General features: G+C 40.9%; 1 protein-coding gene across 7 annotated transcripts in view; it reads left to right on the top strand.

Annotated features, from left to right (window-relative positions):
- Positions 1-17,064, top strand: part of ANTXR1 (ANTXR cell adhesion molecule 1) — a 237,480-nt gene that overhangs the window by 67,278 nt on the left and 153,138 nt on the right. For all 7 annotated transcript variants that reach the window (XM_024242099.3, XM_054548115.2, XM_054548119.2 and 4 more), the window contains one exon: positions 10,639-10,699. In XM_024242099.3, coding sequence (XP_024097867.2) covers positions 10,639-10,699 — 61 coding nt within the window. The remainder of the gene's footprint in view (positions 1-10,638; positions 10,700-17,064) is intronic.

Raw genomic sequence — 17,064 nt, 5'->3', positions numbered from 1 at the left:
TCAAATCAGACAGAAATAATTATGGCCTAAAAGTTGGCTAACTATTTTTAAGAAGTAGATTCATTTCCCCTTTTGGATACTGAAAAGAAAACTCTCAATTTTCCCCCCATCTGAAGCCTCTATCCCAGCTTGTTCCCATGAATGTTGTTTTGTGGCTGGTTATTTTCTCATAATAAAATAAGACTGGGCTTAATTATCCAAAATAAGATTGCAGAGCAGCTTCTGATAAGCTCAAATTCTTCACAAAGTTTTCTGCCCATAATGCCCATATTTTTAAACCTTAAATTAATATGCAGGGGCTAGTATTTATTCATACATCAGATACTCATTGAAAGTCTTTTATGGCAGGCTCTGACCATTCAGTATCAACTAAAGCATGTAGAGGCTCTGTCCTGGTAGAGCTTACAATCCAGTGGGAGAGACACATTAAAAACAAGTAAATAAATAATCATGTGGAATTAAAATTGTGATAACGGGAATAAAAGAAATAACATGGCCATGAGATTAAGAGTAAAAGGGTTGAAAAAGAACCCAGGTTCCTTTGAAGAGATGAACTGAAGGACGTAATGGAGCCATCCATTGGAAAGGCATGGATAGAATGTTCTTGGCAGAGCACGGCCCAGGACAGTGCATAGGAGAATGAAAGACCAATGCTTAAAGTGAAGAATGGCAAAAGATGAAATGAAGAAGCAGGCAGAAGCTAAATCCAAGGACAACAGGAAACTATAGCTAGATATAGAGTCTGACAACAGAGCAATCAGGCTTGAAATCAAGACTCAGGAAATCTAGACATCATGACACTCAGAATCCATAGCATTTCAGCCTTGAAGAAGAAAACCCACTGTGACTTGAACATGTTCTCTCTATTAGCTCCTCTGCCAGGCACTTGGCCACCACTCTCTGAAGAAGGATTTAGTATCCCCGTTTTATAGATGAGGAAACTGAGGTGCAAGAAGGTTGGAAAAACTGCCCTCAGGTCTGCCCTCTGATAATGGTGGAGTGGGGAATTTGAACTCAGCTCTGGTTCCAAAGATTCTGCTCTTTCCATGACATTTGGCCATGAATATCTAAGGAAATGGAAAATCACCACTGGATTACCAGAAGGCAGTTGCCCAGGGCTTGGATTCATCAAATCCCCAGATGCTCTGCTTCCTCAATCTGATGCTCATGTTTTGATCTTTCCACTGTTCTTCAATCCTCTCTCCTTCAAGAGGAAGTACTTATGTGTCAGATTTTTTCAAAACGTTCCCACTTGTTTTCCATTTTAGTTTCTTAACTGAGAGAGATAGGAAAAGAGCAGAAGGAAATTAACAGCTGTAGAGAACTTACTTTGGAACCAGACATTATCCCTTTTTCCCATATAATATTATCTCATTTAAAAATCATGACAATGCTGCAAAATAAATATTCCTATTCCAATGTTACAGATGAAGAAACTGAAGCTCAGATAACCTGCCCAAGACCACACAGCCCTAAGGGGGAAAGCAGGGTTAGAACCTGCTTTTTCCTTGACTCTAGAGCCCATGATTTTTCCTACGTCTATTTTCTTAGGAAGGTAAAAATAATCAAAACCACCATTCAGTGAGTTCTTACTATGTGCCAGGTACTGTGCAAATCATTTCACATAATCATCTCCTTGAATCCTCATAGGTGCCATTTGATGTAGAAATCATTACCCCTTTTATAGAAGTAGATACTAAAAGTTCAGAGAGATTCACTAACTTGTCCAAGGTCACACAGCACAGTGAGTAGTGATCCCGAATAGACTCAAGTCTTTCTAATGCCCACGATGTGAATGCCCACTGTGCTCTACTAAACAATGCAGGCAGGCCAGGAAGTAGCTCCATTTCAGAGAGGAAGACACTGAGGACCGAAAAGGTGAACTGGCTTGACAGAGGCAAGACCAGAATCCCTGTAGCCTGATCTGAATACATCGTGGATGGGCAGGGGAGCACTTTGCCTCTTACTACCAGGTGGAGAGCACCTCCAGAAATCATTACTGCCCAACAGACGAAGTACCATTGTCCTGAGAAGCTGGAGAATTGATACAGGCTGAAAGGAACATCTCCCCTTCCACACTTGCACAGGACTCTACCTCTGAGCACCATGACAGTTTTCCCGCTTGCTTCTGCAGAATATAGTGATAAAATTACAAGAAGAAGTCTGGATGGTTGGAAGATTGTAGCCCTTTAAGCCAGTAACACTGTAAAGGAAGAAACTATCCCTGTGCCTTCTCATATTGTGGCTTCTTCAGGGAATTTCCACTGACCACAACTGGTGAATTTAGCACCAGCCCTCGAGCAAAAATATGAAGCAAAGGTCCAGCAAGGCTCCTGGGTCTTTGTTTGCCTTTTCAAAGTGTTTCAGGCAGTGAAACAGGAACCTGCATGAAAGCTGGGTTCAGATAACACCGAAATGGGTCAGCAGCTTTGAATCCCAACACTTGGCCTGGTTACCGCGATGCCAGCTCCTCCTCCCAGCTGTCCGCACTTGGTGTGCAATTGAGGGTGGTGCCTGAAACCAAGGACACTGTCTGAAAAAGGAGAGCCCATAGTTGCTGGCCCCAAGTCATCTGCATCTAGGAGAATTTCCCTAGAATAAATATTTAAGCCGACATCAGGCTTCCTATTAAGGAGAGTGAGTCAGCACATAGAGCTTTCTGCATGTTTGATCAACAATAAACAACAAGCATTGAGCAAACACAACTATGTTTGCAAGGATTTCTCGCAAGCTGTGGTATGACCATCCTTGTTATCAGGGAAACTGTGAGATCAGCGAAACCGAGGAATCAATCTATTCCATGGTATATATAAATTTATTTTATTTATGAAAACCAGATCCTGTGCTGATTTGTCCCTTCCACTCATGGGAAGCAATGTAACCCCCTAATCTGGCCCAGGCCCTAACAAAGCTGTGATAAAAGGCAAAATCTGTCTTCAAGGCTTGCCTCCCAGCTACTCTTCCAAGACCCCAACAGGAACTGCAAAGGGTTTTCCTATGATCAAAATTCATGTCACATTCCCAAAGTCCTGGAAAGTGCCTGCCTTATTGAACTAATCCCTTTTCCAGGGCTAGCAGATGGGGAGGCACATTTCAGCAGCAGCAGCTCTTCTCATAAATCAGGCTTGTTGGTCACTGGAGGCAACCTCCTTCCCTTCCTTCGCCCCATCTGAATCCTGTCCAAAGGCACCCTTCAGTCTTCCCATCTCTACAAAGCCTGCCCTGCTCTCTCCTCCTCCATGAGCTCTCCCTGCCTTGGACTCCTGTGGCACCAATTGTTGGAAGCTCTTGCTTGGCATGTGGATCTGTTCCATGCCGTCTGCCATTCCTCCTGGTCACATGCTAAGTTGTGCAATCCCAAAGACTGCCCCGTGTGTCCTATTTCCCATGATATCCAGGCTTGTGCTTTGCATGTTTATTAATTATAAAGCAACACAGAGTACCATAGAGCTTTTGTGACCCAGGGAAGACCTGCACTGCACAACAAGAGGGCAGTCTGTGGCTCTGTTTCTTGTAAAATCCCCTCAGCCCCTCCCCTCCCCTCTCTTCCAAGATTGCATCTGTAAAACATGGCATTCTGGGCACCATTCACATTAGCAGGCTTGGATACAAAACATAAATAGAATCAATTGTAATTTCTGTAGTGGGCAGAAAATCTTTTTTAAAAAAAATCTTTTGCCTCAGCAGTCATTAATTAGACTCAGATTTTGCAGACACTCAGGCCCGGCATTTCTCCTACACTATTATTTCTATTCAGCTTATTAAAAAGTCCAAATTGAACAAGAATTCCCAGAGCTTGAAGAGGCTACAAAGATTGCAGAGGGGCATGTTCAGTTAATCCTCAGATCATTCCCATTCTTCCTGCAGCCCCTCCTATACGGAGGAATCTGCTGAGACCCACTGTAAAAGCAACAGCAGAATGTTAGAACGAAATCAGCTCCCAAGAAGGGACACTCACTTTTGCAGTCTGCTCATCTTACTAAATAAACCACATTTTGAAGTTCCCAGCTCTCTGAGCTTTTCTCCTGCAGACATGAGAGGAAAATGGTTTAGTGGGGAAACAAATGAATTTCCTCACTTTTAGAACCTTGTTTATCCTACACTCCTTCGGATCAGATTTTCATTGAGTGTGAAACTAACAGAGTAGCGTCTATTTAAGTGAGTGGGGTGCCCTCCCTCAGACAAAAACTTTGGCATGTTTTAAGAATAAGCTTTATTGTTTAAGATATACAGACTGCTTCAAAATGTGTTTTGTTGCATGTAAGAGTGGTGTAATGTATTTGGTGTAGTGTATTAGCGTACATAAAATCATATATGAATCCCAGAAATACATGTGTATAATATTCCATATTTGTATTTGTAAAGTTTTTTTTTTTTTTTTTTTTTTTTTTTAGAGATGGGGTGTTGCTATGTTGCCCAGGCTGCTCTCAAACTCCTGGCCCCAAGCAATTCTCTCACCTTCATCTCCCAAAATGCTGGACTTACAGGTGTGAGCCACTGCACATGGCCATATTCCATTTTTATTTAAAGTCAGACTCTGTAGAACTGACATGGATCTGGGGTAATGTCCATGGTTAACAATATGTGTGCCTGTTAAAGTGTGGAGCAGAATTTAGTTAGAAAAGGCAACTTTTTTTTTTTTTTTTTTTTTTTTGAGGTGGAGTCTTGCTCTGTTGCCCAGGCTGGAGTGCAGTGGCGCGATCTTGGCTCACTGCAAGCTCCGCCTCCCAGGTTCACGCCATTCTCCTGCCTCAGCCTCCCCAGTAGCTGGGACTACAGGCGCCCACCACCACACCCGGCTAATTTTTTGTATTTTTAGTAGAGACAGGGCAACTTTTTAAACATTTTATTAATTAGAGATTAAATCATTTCAAAATTCATGGGGACAACATTGACAGTCCTGAAGATGTGTTTGAGCCAGTTGTGTCTCCCAAGCTGCCTGGCTGTCCTCAGGCTTATCCAATGTGTTTCTGCCGTCAGCTGTAATAATGTTTGTGGCCCTTCTGTGGGAGGCTGAGCCCCACCCGCCAACTACAGTTCTCTATGTTTTTCCCAAGAAAAGGGGTTGAGGCCTTTACAAAGCTGGCCGACCTAATACAGGGGATTATGATATACCTACAACATTATTTTTTTAAGGTAAGCAATTTTTTTAAAATGAGGTGTTGAAATTGGCCTCTTGGGAAGGCAGCAAGTCCCCAAAGATGGTGGTACTTAATCAGAAGAGGGGAGTATTACAAGATGCAGAATATGAACTTATATTCAGAAGACCCTGAGGTTACACTTATAGGGGGAAAAGGAGATTAATACATAATATGCTATAATACCAGTTTATTAAGACATGCAGGAAGTGTCTTAATTCCTGCATGTCTTTTATTCATTTATTCATTTATTTATCCAATATTTATTTAATGCCTACCATGTGCCAGGCTAGTCATTGTGAATATAATAATGGGTAAAAACAAACCCAGTCCTTCTCCTTGTAGAGTTTATAATCTAAGAAGACAGTGACCAAACAATAAAAAAAAAAACAGTGTAAATTATAAACTAGGATAAGTTATCTAAAGGATGGCAGTTTACATTAAAATGTGCATGGATATAGAGATATTTCATTGGTCAAATCACCAGCACTTAGGTGGCAGAACTCATACTGGATTTGGAGAGTGACAGAGAGAGCAAGGTTAACTTAAACATTCAGGTTTTTGTCTTAGACAACTGAACAGATGTAAATGGTCAGTAGACACTTAACCATCGTTGGCACCAGCATACTTCAAACCCCATACATCTTTAAACCAGAATTTGCCCTTTACAACAAATAAGACACCAAGGAACATGCTCTGAAAGACTTTCTGAAATATGTGTGAAAGCAAAAGGCACCTATACCATCAGTGGATAAAAGAGGTTGGTCCATTATAAACACACAAAAAAGTTATCCAACAGGAAATGGCCAAGTAAATAAAGATTGGTTGTTTATTGAAGCAAGAAGCAGAGCAAGTAGGAAAAAAAATGCCGTGCCTATGATAAGGGGGGGATTCCTTATAACTCTGTGCAGATATTCACAATTCTATAAAGATTCTTGAGAAATCTCTGCATAAACTGAGAACTTCATGACAAAGGACATTAGATTTTTAGAATTTGAAAAAAATAAACTCTTATATACAATGCAGACTGGTCCACAATGGATTTCACTTTAAATATATCAAACAGCTCCTGTAACTTGGCAAAGTTCTTTTACATCTGCTGCCTGTCTTACTCATCCTCCCACCAATAATCCAATGAGATGTACAAAAGTAAACTTACCAGAAACAACACATTGCAATTATTTAGCTCTTTATGGATTTCAAACATACTTTTCCATCTATTTTCTCTTTGAAATCTGTTCAAAAGTTGGCAGGAAAATAGCATTAACCTTGGTTCAGTTTTTGTCAGCAAATATGATTAAGCAGAAGACCAGTAGTGGGCAATGGGGTTTAAGCACATGTGAACCACAGTCCACGCCCAAAAGTAGCAGCAGTAGCAATAGTAATGACAAAGAAATAGTTAACAGCAACTGTTGTTTGAATACATGCCAGACATTCTCTTAAGTGCTTTACTGCCAAGGTCATTTTGACCACTCTTCTTGGTGCCTTATTTTCATAAGGTGCTCATGCTGGCTGGTGACCCAAGGGTTATTAACTATCTGTGGATCAATCACATCTGCCTAGTTCTGTCTATAAGACAAAAACCTTGTCAGTTTTCCTTGATCTCACGCTCTCCCTCACTGTCCAATCCAATATGAATTTTATTACCTAAATCCAATTGATTTTACAAACAAAATCTCTCTGCATTCATGACTGTCATTTTATTTAACAATCATACAGCCCTTTGAAGTTGGTGTTTTTCTTATCCCGTTTTACAGCAGAGGAAACTGAGATTTGGAGGTTTGATAACTTGTCTGAGTCCACATGGCCAGTAAGTGATGGGACTTGGAATTGAATATAAACCCATTCAGAGTTCAAGTCTATCTTCTCAGTCTCCAGAGCCTAAGTTCTTGATAGTAATAGCTACCATTCGTTGATTACTTATCAGGTTTTAGGCACTGTGCTATGGGCTCTGCCTGTGTGATCTCATTTAATCTTCCCAACACAACAACTTCGTGCTAGTACTTCAGGTAGATACTATTGTTATCCCACTTTTATAGAGAGGAAACAGGGACTCAAAGAAGTTGTGGAACCTGCCCAAGGTCACACTGCTCATGAGTGAGTTGACCTCAGCTATTTGATTCCAGATTCCAAGCTATTACTCAGGATACTAAACTGCTTTCCAAAATTGGGGTTCAGAAAAGTTAAGGGATTTGTAAAGGAGCATAGGTCAGGTAAATACGGACCAGGGCCAAGACCCAACTCTTCATGTGGGATTATACTTGAGGTGTGCAATTATCTTATCCCTCTCTCCCCGGCAGATCAATCATACCCTCACCTCAAAGCCTCTTACCTCTAACATCAGCCCTACCCAGTGTGAGTCTCTTCCACTGCATCTAGTGATTTCCTGTCAGTGATTCCCCAGTGCTGTGTCTACACCTCTGCCATGGCTACCACTGCCCGGGCCTCCCTACCCCCACACAGTCTCCAGTCCCTGAGCTGATCTGCTGTCTGCTACAGTTCAGACAGGCTGATTACCATACAGTCTTGGCTGCTAAGAACCACGAGAACCCTTCAAATCCACCAATTGCCATTGTGACTTCCTACCTTTTGAAACCAGACATTTCAAATGAGTAGGAGCTCCAGTCCCAGACAAATCCTGCCCATCCCCCTCACTGATAAATTTTACTCTATTGGCTGTATTGCATCCTTCCAGATGTTTTAAGTTAAGATTGGGAAAGCTGTGTTTTTACTGGATTGAATCACAGTGCTTGGCTGACATTTTTTGGCCCTCCATACACCCCTTAGATTTATCAGCTAATTGCAGACACTTTGAGAGAATAATACAGCATGTGTTTATTATGACAACCCCTGTTAGTGTGCCTTTGTGGTTAAAGATCCACGGATGGTTCCTTTACCAATCCCTGGTTAAGGATCAGAGTTGGTTCAAAAAGGTTGGTTGAAACTCAGGTTGGGTGAAAATTTCATGTGTGTGTTTGGGGAATGGGGACAGGACTAGTCCAAAAGCTCTTTTTAAATTCTTGGACTGTTTTGAAGTCTTTAGTCTTGGATGATAAAATGATTTATTAGGAGATGTCAAATGCCTGAGGAATTTTATTTAAAACATCAAAAAACAGCTTTGTGTTGTTCTAATATCACTATTTAATAAGTTTCTCCCTCTGGGCTACCTCTATTTCTCAAATGTGGGCTGTCTGGAGACTTGTGCCTGACGACAAGTCAAAGGGGGTGGCTTCCTCCCTTGGTCATGGCAGCCACTGGCTGAAGTACCCCATCAAACAGGAAGAGCCCAAGAGCAGCAAGTTCAGGGATGGGTGAATGGACAATCTTCACAATTCAGGCAGGGCTGTCTGGGATGAATCACTGTGCACCAGGATGCTAGCAAGTCCCAGTCCTAGGACGCCGCTACATGCACAAGAGACCGAAAAGACTAGATCAACCATAAGACACTGGGGAAGTCAGCAGGGAAACACAGGTGCCCAGGATATATCCTTGGGGTCCTTGTTCCCAAATTAGACTGACAATGAGTGGAAAACAGGAGCTCAGTGTTTGCCCCAGGTGCCCAGAGCAGGTGTGTGAGGACTGCTGACTCTAACAGAGATGGGCAAGGGACATGGGAGTCTGGAGCATTCCCTTCATGCTACAGTCAGGATAGACTTAGGGACCAGGGAGGAACTGAGGCTGCACCTGTGTCTGGGATGGGTGGAGGTGGCTAGGTAAGCCAGAGGCTGAGGAAATGAGGCAGAAGCTGAAGGAACTAATTACTTCCAACTGCGGAGTCAGGAGGATGCTGCAAACAAATAGGGGAATCGAAGTACAAAAATGCCATGAAGTTCTACAGAGTGAAGGAAAAGTAGCCAGAAAATCTGAATTTTAGAATTGTCAAGGAGAAATGTTGCTTTTGGTGACATTCAGGTACATAGAGTTACCTAAAATACATGGTTGGGAGATAACCTATTTCAATGAATGCATCTTAATATTTTCTTAAGCATGTTTGTTCATTTTCTTTCGCAATGCTTCTCTATAAGGATGCCCAGATTTCTCTCTGGAATGGGTAAATATTACCTCTTCTGAGAAACTGATTTGTTTTCATTCCACAGATTGAGAAAGCTCATAAATATTGGCTGTCCTTTTCGTTTGCTACTAGAAAGCTTGGAACTAAGTCCACTCTAGCAAGGAAATAAGCTCCTCACAGCATATTTTTTCTATGCTATTCTCACTTCTTGCATCATCTTCCCTTTATTTTCCCTTTAGTCAGCCCCACATTTTCATTTATTCTCTTTCATTTGTGTCTTGTGATATATCACTTAAGCTGGAACAAAGAAGCACGATGCAAATAAATGGGCGTTTCCCAATGCTAAAAGATGCTTTCTTCTTTCACAGACTTTAAATTTTATAATCATATCGTCAGTTGTTTTAACAAATGCCCTTTTCAAGAATAGAGAAAGGGTTTCCTTCAGCCCTCTAAACCATCTCAAATTCCAAATTCAGTAAAGATACTGCATTTGGTTGGTAAATTAACTCAATGTCTTATACTTGTTTAAAATACTTATTCAAATTCTAGAATCAATATTCTCAAGGTAGGATTTATAAATGGTGGAGAGAAACCCCGCTCTAGCCAGCAAAAGTCTTCATTATTAACTCCTGTGAAGTCACAGTGCTCTGCCGACTCTCCACTCAACCCTATAAGACTCATTTGTGGACAAGTGTACATTTCCATTTAACTAAGTCTCAGGAGGTCTTCCTGAAGAGTGAGGCACAAATGCCCCCTTTGAAACTCACATTTTCCAGACTTTTCAAGCAAAAAAGGACCTCTCAGTCATCTGACTATGCAGCTTCTGTGGAGAGTTGACCATTTCCATCCTATCTCTCCAGCTCTATCTAGTATCACTCTCTTATTTCTACTTTTCAAGCTGCCTTTGTTCCAGTTCAAGAAGTCTGTGTACTTTTTCCTTCTCACCTTTGCTCATACCATTCCCTGCCTGGACCCTAACCCTCCCCTAACCCACTCCCTTTCATTTGAGTCCCATCCTCAGCTCCCAGCTCTTCCATGAAGCCTTTCCTAGCACACCTGCCCCAGCGTCTCCTCCATGAACTCTGCAGCTCCTACTGTCTACTCTTTCACCCTTGCACCTACCAATAGGAGTGGCCATTGGCATTTATCATTTCCAGTGTTAAGTCCCATTTCCACAACCCTATGTTAAACCTCTGCAAAAACTAGGACTGGCATAGCATAGGCTCAGTAAATACCTGCCAAAAGAGCAAATGAATGAATAATTCTTAGGGCTTTTAGGACACCCAACAGCATCTAGCACAATCTGGCTTAATAAATGTTTGGTATTGGTACTAGTCAAGATGTTACACTCCTCCCACCCCCACCCCCACTGCAACCAAATGTCCTTGAACCTTGCTATCTCTATCTCAGTAGCTAAAAGCAAAACCCTAATTCTGTCTTTGAACAAAATAAGCTGTGCATTGACTCTTTTATTTCCTCTCCTCCTAGATTTTGAAGAAGTCCTGCATCGAAATTCTAGCAGCTGAACCATCCACCATATGTGCAGGAGGTAAATTGAAATGAAATGCTAATTGCTTTCATACAATTGATGATATTTTGAGTTCAAGTCACATATGTACTTCATTGGTGGTGGGTTGGGAAAGAGGAACAGGAAGGGGTAGGGTGAAAAGAGGAGTTGAAATTGCTAACCGAATTTGCTCCAAGGAAAAAAGGAAAGAAGCCACATGTAAGTTGTTTGAAAGTTAAAAAAAAAAAAAAAATCCATCCAAATTCTCTTCTTTCACTGGGTGCGGTGCCTCATGCCTGTAATCCCAGCGCTTTGGGAGGCCAAGGCAGGCAGAGCCCTTGAGGTCAGGAGTTTGAGACCAGCCTGACCAACATGGTTAAACCCCATCCCTACTACAAAATACAAAAAATTAGCCAGGTGTGGTGGCGCTTGCCTGTAATCCCAGCTACTTGGGAGGCTGAGGAAGGAGAATCTCTTGAACCCGGGAGGCAGAGGTTGGGTTGCAGTGAGCCGAGATCCCACCACTGCACTCCAGCCTGGGCGACAGAGCAAGACACCATCTCAAAAAAAGAAAAAAATTATCTTCTTTCGTGGGACCTAATTAGAAGGGAATTGTAGAAATACTGGATTCTTACACTGAATACTGAGTGACTACCAACACCCTACCTCTGGATAGAAATGGAATCACCCCTCTTTTTCATGAGGCCCTGCAGATACCAGACAATCATAGTGGTCATAGGCCATACTGGAAATACTGCTATACTAAAGTTTTTAGTTGGATGCTGGCCATCTCACACAGTTAATATATTTATCTTAATTGTTTAATCTGCCAGTCCTCACAGAATGGTAGTGGATGGCTCTGGTTGTCCCTGTAGAGGGCCATATAGTTTTGTCATTAATAAGGAAGTCTCTATGTAAAGAATTAGCCTTCTTCGAGTCACAAGATTTTCTCTAACTGATCAAAATCAGGGTCATGCTCTTGTTTCATATTTAATGGACTGCTTAAAACTTCAACCACATTGGCGCTTCTCATATAATTCTTGACAGGTTCCCCATCACTCTTCTTTCATTCATTTGAAAAGTATTCTTAAGTGCCTGCTGCATGCCAGGCACTGTGCTAGGTGCTGGAGATAAGGAAGGAAAAACTCTCTGTGTGAGTTCCTGTCCCCCAGAAACTTGCGTCTTTCACCATTGAGAGTTTATTGTTGATATCACCTTTTCAGCCTCCCAAAATACAGTGCCAGTTATTAATTTGCCAACAGAAAATATGTCATACAACCTGATAAGGTAGGAAGCATTAAAGGAAGAACTCTCAGGCCTCTTCAGACACTACACACATCAATGTTTATGGCATATTTTACTGGTATAAATGAGGGAACTCCTTAAAGATTTTATTCCAGTTTCTGGGCTATAGTTTAGAACAATCGAAAGACTTTTAGGGAGTTAGATGCACTAAAAAAATCGGTACCAGCAGCAAAACATCACGTATATATGTAAAGATATAAAGTTGTTATCAATACGTGGTAACTAGTTATGTACATACATAAATATACAGCATGCATACATAAATACATATGTACATACATAAATGCATACATACATAAAGTTGTTAGCAAAATACTTGGTAACTAACTATTCAGAAATATGTGCTAATTTCCCAAAGAAAGGCAATCCCAAGAGATTACCTACTGACCTTTAAATAAATTGCTACCTGACCACACAGATGGCAGGGGTAAATGTGATTGCCACAGAGTTAGATTGGTGAGAATCTCTTTAAGAATTCAGAAATCTTACCTAGGCAAATTTGACAAAAACATATGATCACATGAATGCAGCGCCAGGGCTTCATAAGGGGCCCGTGCAGTGAGGAGCCTCAGTTAGGCTTCATGAATTTACCTTGAAGATAAATTCACCTCTGGGCTTTGTGTGATTCAGGTAGTGGAATTGAGTAGGATATTTGATTAATTAATTCTCATGTAGTGTGTGTGAATTGTTTTATAAACACACATTTTATAGTTCAGTAATTTTAAAACAATTAGAAAATAAGGGAGTTCCTTGACTGCAATTATTGCATTCATGAAGAAAACCCAGACTTTGAGTTTAGCAATCTAATTGGCTGTGTTGTGCAACCTTGGAATGAATCAGAAAGTCTAAAGACAATGAACACAATTTCTGTTAATTCACTAGTATAATGAATTCCCTTCCTGTAGGCTCCTTGAAGACAGAGAAGGAACCTTATTTCTCTCTACTTCCCACTGCCTAGCAGAGTACCCAGCACTCACTAGGTGGCTAATAAATGTTGACTAAATGTCTTGATTCATGTATTCGTTAAAAAAACAATGCCACTGATATTTGCCTATTTGACCCTTATTAATTCCTTTCACCAACCATAAGAAGTTAATATACCTTTGAACTGCAACTAAAATGAAGCAAAATCTAAAATTAATAGACAAAGATAGAGTAAGACCAAAGTAAAAGGAAAAATCTCCACCGCTTAGACAATGGAAAATTGCCTTTGTAAATAATTTTAACCTCAAAAAGTAAACAATATCCCTTATATGTCATTAAGGTGTTCAAGACAATAAAAACACCACAAAAACAAAAATGACACAGAAATACCAGGGTCCACAGGATCTGATCATATCAAATTCATAGATTTCAATGTTTCTCATCAAGTGAAAAAGAAAAATAAATGAATTAAGAATTAAAAGATAATTTTGGAAAAGCTAAGAAAAATACACAATCCACTAATAAATTTAAACAAATTAAAGCAATTCAACAGATAAATTATTCCAAGGTTATTTGGTAGAACCAATAAAATAGACAAATCAGGTAAATCCAATCTAAGGAATCTTTCTTTAGATTTTCTTAAAATCTCTGGCTTATGTGCAATATTACATATTTTATAAGCAAACAACAGTTATCTGTATCAGAGTAAACTATCCAATCATATTATCTTTATTTCTTATAGAGAAAAAATTAAAACAAGACACAATGATGAAAGCTAGAACTAGGTTTCGTAAAAGGCAAGCTCCCACCTCTCAAATTCAAGTCGTAAGGGTTTAAACATGCTGATTACAGAATAACATTTCTAAGAAGAGAATGAAACTCCCAAAAGATATCCTACATCAAAATTTCTTCCATAGATTTCCTTGAAGATTTCTTGTTGACCATTCTCTGGAGTAAACATAGCTTTCAGGAAGCCTGGGAGCCCATTTCATTGTCCGGATGCCCGTCAGATAGAGCGAGGCGTAGCCCCTCTGTGACTTTCATTAAGCTAGTTCAAAGATACAAGTATTTATGTGAAAGTGCTTTGAAAAGTATAAATTGTTATGCAAAACAAGATGGCTTGTTATCAGCATCATCTTAATAAGGATTAAAGGCCAGTGTTAGAATCATGATGTTGATAATGTCATACCTAGATGAGAAAAGCATTCCTGTATGTTTCTCCGCTGAAAGAAAATTGGGGAAGAGTATCTGCAAAATGATTAATTAACTCAACATGTATTGGGGGAGAGAGTAAAAAGGAAATAACTGTTCAATTTCTAACGTGTAATGGTGGAACCAATCCCTAGACAGATATATAAAGAAGGTAAACTTTGCCTTCATCAAAAACCTTTCCTCTTAGCTTCTTCCCTTCACTCTGTGAATTCCTTCTTTTCCTTGGCCCCTAGAACAGTCCCTGCTGTGGAGCCCTACCCAGGTCTGTCCTGCTCAAGACACTCTCTGCTGATTATTGCATTCCCCTAAGACAGTGATCTCAGCTGGCTCTCAACCCCAGCTCAACACCAGCAATGGTTCTGACAGCAAACTGAGCTCTGGGCGAGGCAGCGAGATAATGACAACAAAGCCAAAATCCAGCACAGGCCTTTATATGTTGGGCTGCACATAACAAGGTGTAATTTAATGGGACAAATATAAAGCACTGAACTTGGGTTCAAATATCCAGTTTCACATACAGACAGGTTTAGGGAATCCTGACTTAGTAACAATTAACGGTAAGATAGGAGAAAAGATAAGAATGATCATAGTTGTCTTGCTCCCCAACAAGAATGCCTCTGACTAAGAAAAGCTGACACAACCTTAGGGTACATCAATAACCATCCAGTGTCCAGGTCAGGAGAACTAACAGTCCTATTCCATGTTCAGACCATGGTTTCAAGTCCCACATTTTAAGAATGGTATTGACAAAGGCATGTCCATAGGCGAAGAGGTAATGGATCTGGAAATCACATTATAATTCATTCATGGATTCATTCTTTCTTTCATTTCCTTCTTTCCTTGCTTTTCTCGTTCCTTTTCTTTCTTCTTTCCCTCTTTTTCTTCCTGTCTTCCTTTCTTACTCCTTTCTTTTCATCGATTCTTAGTGTCTTTTATGCACCAACCCACATGAAAATATATCAATACAAAAATGCATAAGACTTAGTCCCAAATCCACCCATACCCCTATGAAACTCACAGTTCACTCTGGAGATAGTCATATGTTCAAATAAATTACAAAACCACGCAGTAAGCACTGTAGCAGAGGTCTGCTTACAGAGTAGTGAGAGCACTAATGAGATGCCTGTGCGATGAGGAAAAACTGAAGTCATCACAGAGACTGAGGCCAGGAATTGAGATACTCACAAGAGCATCTTTAGGTATTTGGAGGATTCCCATGCAGAAAGAAATTATTAGGCTCATTATGTATATAGCTCCAGGAGACCACCATGGAGGGGTTGGGGAGGAATTCAGTGAGGCAGATTTTGGCCTACCACATGCAACTTGTACAACTAAAGCTTTCCAACAATGGAGTGGATGGTCTGAGCTCTCCCCCCCGTAGAATCATGTGAGCAGTGGCAGAACGGCCATCTGTAAGCAGATGCTATCTGGAGAAAACCTCCTCTGGGTCTCCTTTACAGCTTCAGATTTCTAAAGACTTAATTCAGTTTCCACTAAGGTATTAATGGCTGATTATTTCTCAATAACTGAGGAAACCAGTATTCCTGGAACTGTTTTACATTTTTAACTGGAACTCTTATTGGGGAGAGGGAATGGAGAGAATATGTAATCTGCTGCCATCAAAAAGAATTCCAGCCAGGCACGGTGGCTCACGCCTGTAATCCCAGCACTTTGGGAGGTCAAGGCGGGCGGATCACCAGGTCAGGAAATGGAGACCATCCTGGCTAACCCGGTGAAACCCTGTCTCTACTAAAAATACAAAAAATGAGCCAGGCATGGTGGCGGGTGTCTGTAGTCCCAGCTACTCAGGAAGCTGAGGCAGGAGAATGGCATGAACCCGGGAGGCAGAGCTTGCAGTGAGCCGAGATGATGCCACTGCAGTCCAGCCTGGGCAACAGAGCGAGACTCCATCAAAAGGAAGAAAGGAAGGAAGGAAGGAAGGAAGGAAAGAAAGAAAGAAATCAAAAAGAATTCCAATCACTGCATTGGTAAACAGAGTGACGCTCTGTCAAGAAAGAAAGAAAGAAAGAGAGAGGGAGGGAGGGAGGGAAAGAGGGAGGGAGAGAGGGAGAGAGGGAGGGAGGGAGGGAGGGAGAGAGGGAGGGAGGGAGGGAGGGAGGGAGGAAGGAATCCAATCACTGCATTGGTGAACATATATAGGGAGAGAGAAACTTCCCAGAACTCCTCCACTCTCAGAAGTTATAAACTGGCAGCCTACAAGTCCTATCTGATCTGCATATATATTCTTCTTGATTCATACCGCATTTTTTAACTTAAATTTATTGCTAACATTTAGAAAATCAGATTTCACCTAAAAATACAGATTTTCATCTTGACTTGAAAAATCAGAACTGACAACACTGAACCTGTATTTATTACAAGTTAATGATTATTGAGGACTGAATAACTTCCTTTAAAAGAAGCGTATACACTTTCCAGTTCACCATACTCCTCACCACTCTCCATTGTCACCCCAGTACCCAGGCCAAGCATGTGGTTGCCATTTAGCATGGTGCTTATGTCACTGTATTTACAGTCCCTGTTCCAAAACATGCAGGAAGTCACCTGCTATGTGGAAACCTTTTGTAGCAACTTTGACATTACTTGTATTTCAGTAATTCTGCTCCCAATATAGACTCTTTTTTAAAGTTTCTAATTAAATATTTTTGCAGATTAGCTTCTGTTTAATTAAGAATATGGACCCATTCGGCCCTGCCTAATTTAGCTTCTCTCTGGAAAATGCACGCTGTGCCTGAGCACAGTCTTTCTGTGGTCCCACTCATGAACTATGAACTTCCATAGTTCACAATGTGCTATGTAAGCAAGGATGTCAGGAAGGAACTAATTGGAATCAAGTGTGCAACTTGCCAACTGCTCTACACTTGAAGTTCTTGTATTCCAGAACCGGAAGGAAGTTATAATTAGCTCCTCACACTGTCATTTCAGCAGCAGTTGTATTCCTACTG

The sequence above is a fragment of the Pongo abelii genome, chromosome 12, assembly GCF_028885655.2.
Source record: "Pongo abelii isolate AG06213 chromosome 12, NHGRI_mPonAbe1-v2.0_pri, whole genome shotgun sequence".
Lineage (NCBI taxonomy): Eukaryota > Metazoa > Chordata > Mammalia > Primates > Hominidae > Pongo > Pongo abelii.
Note: the sequence above shows the minus strand (reverse complement) of the source record. Positions and strands in the feature narration are given on the sequence as shown.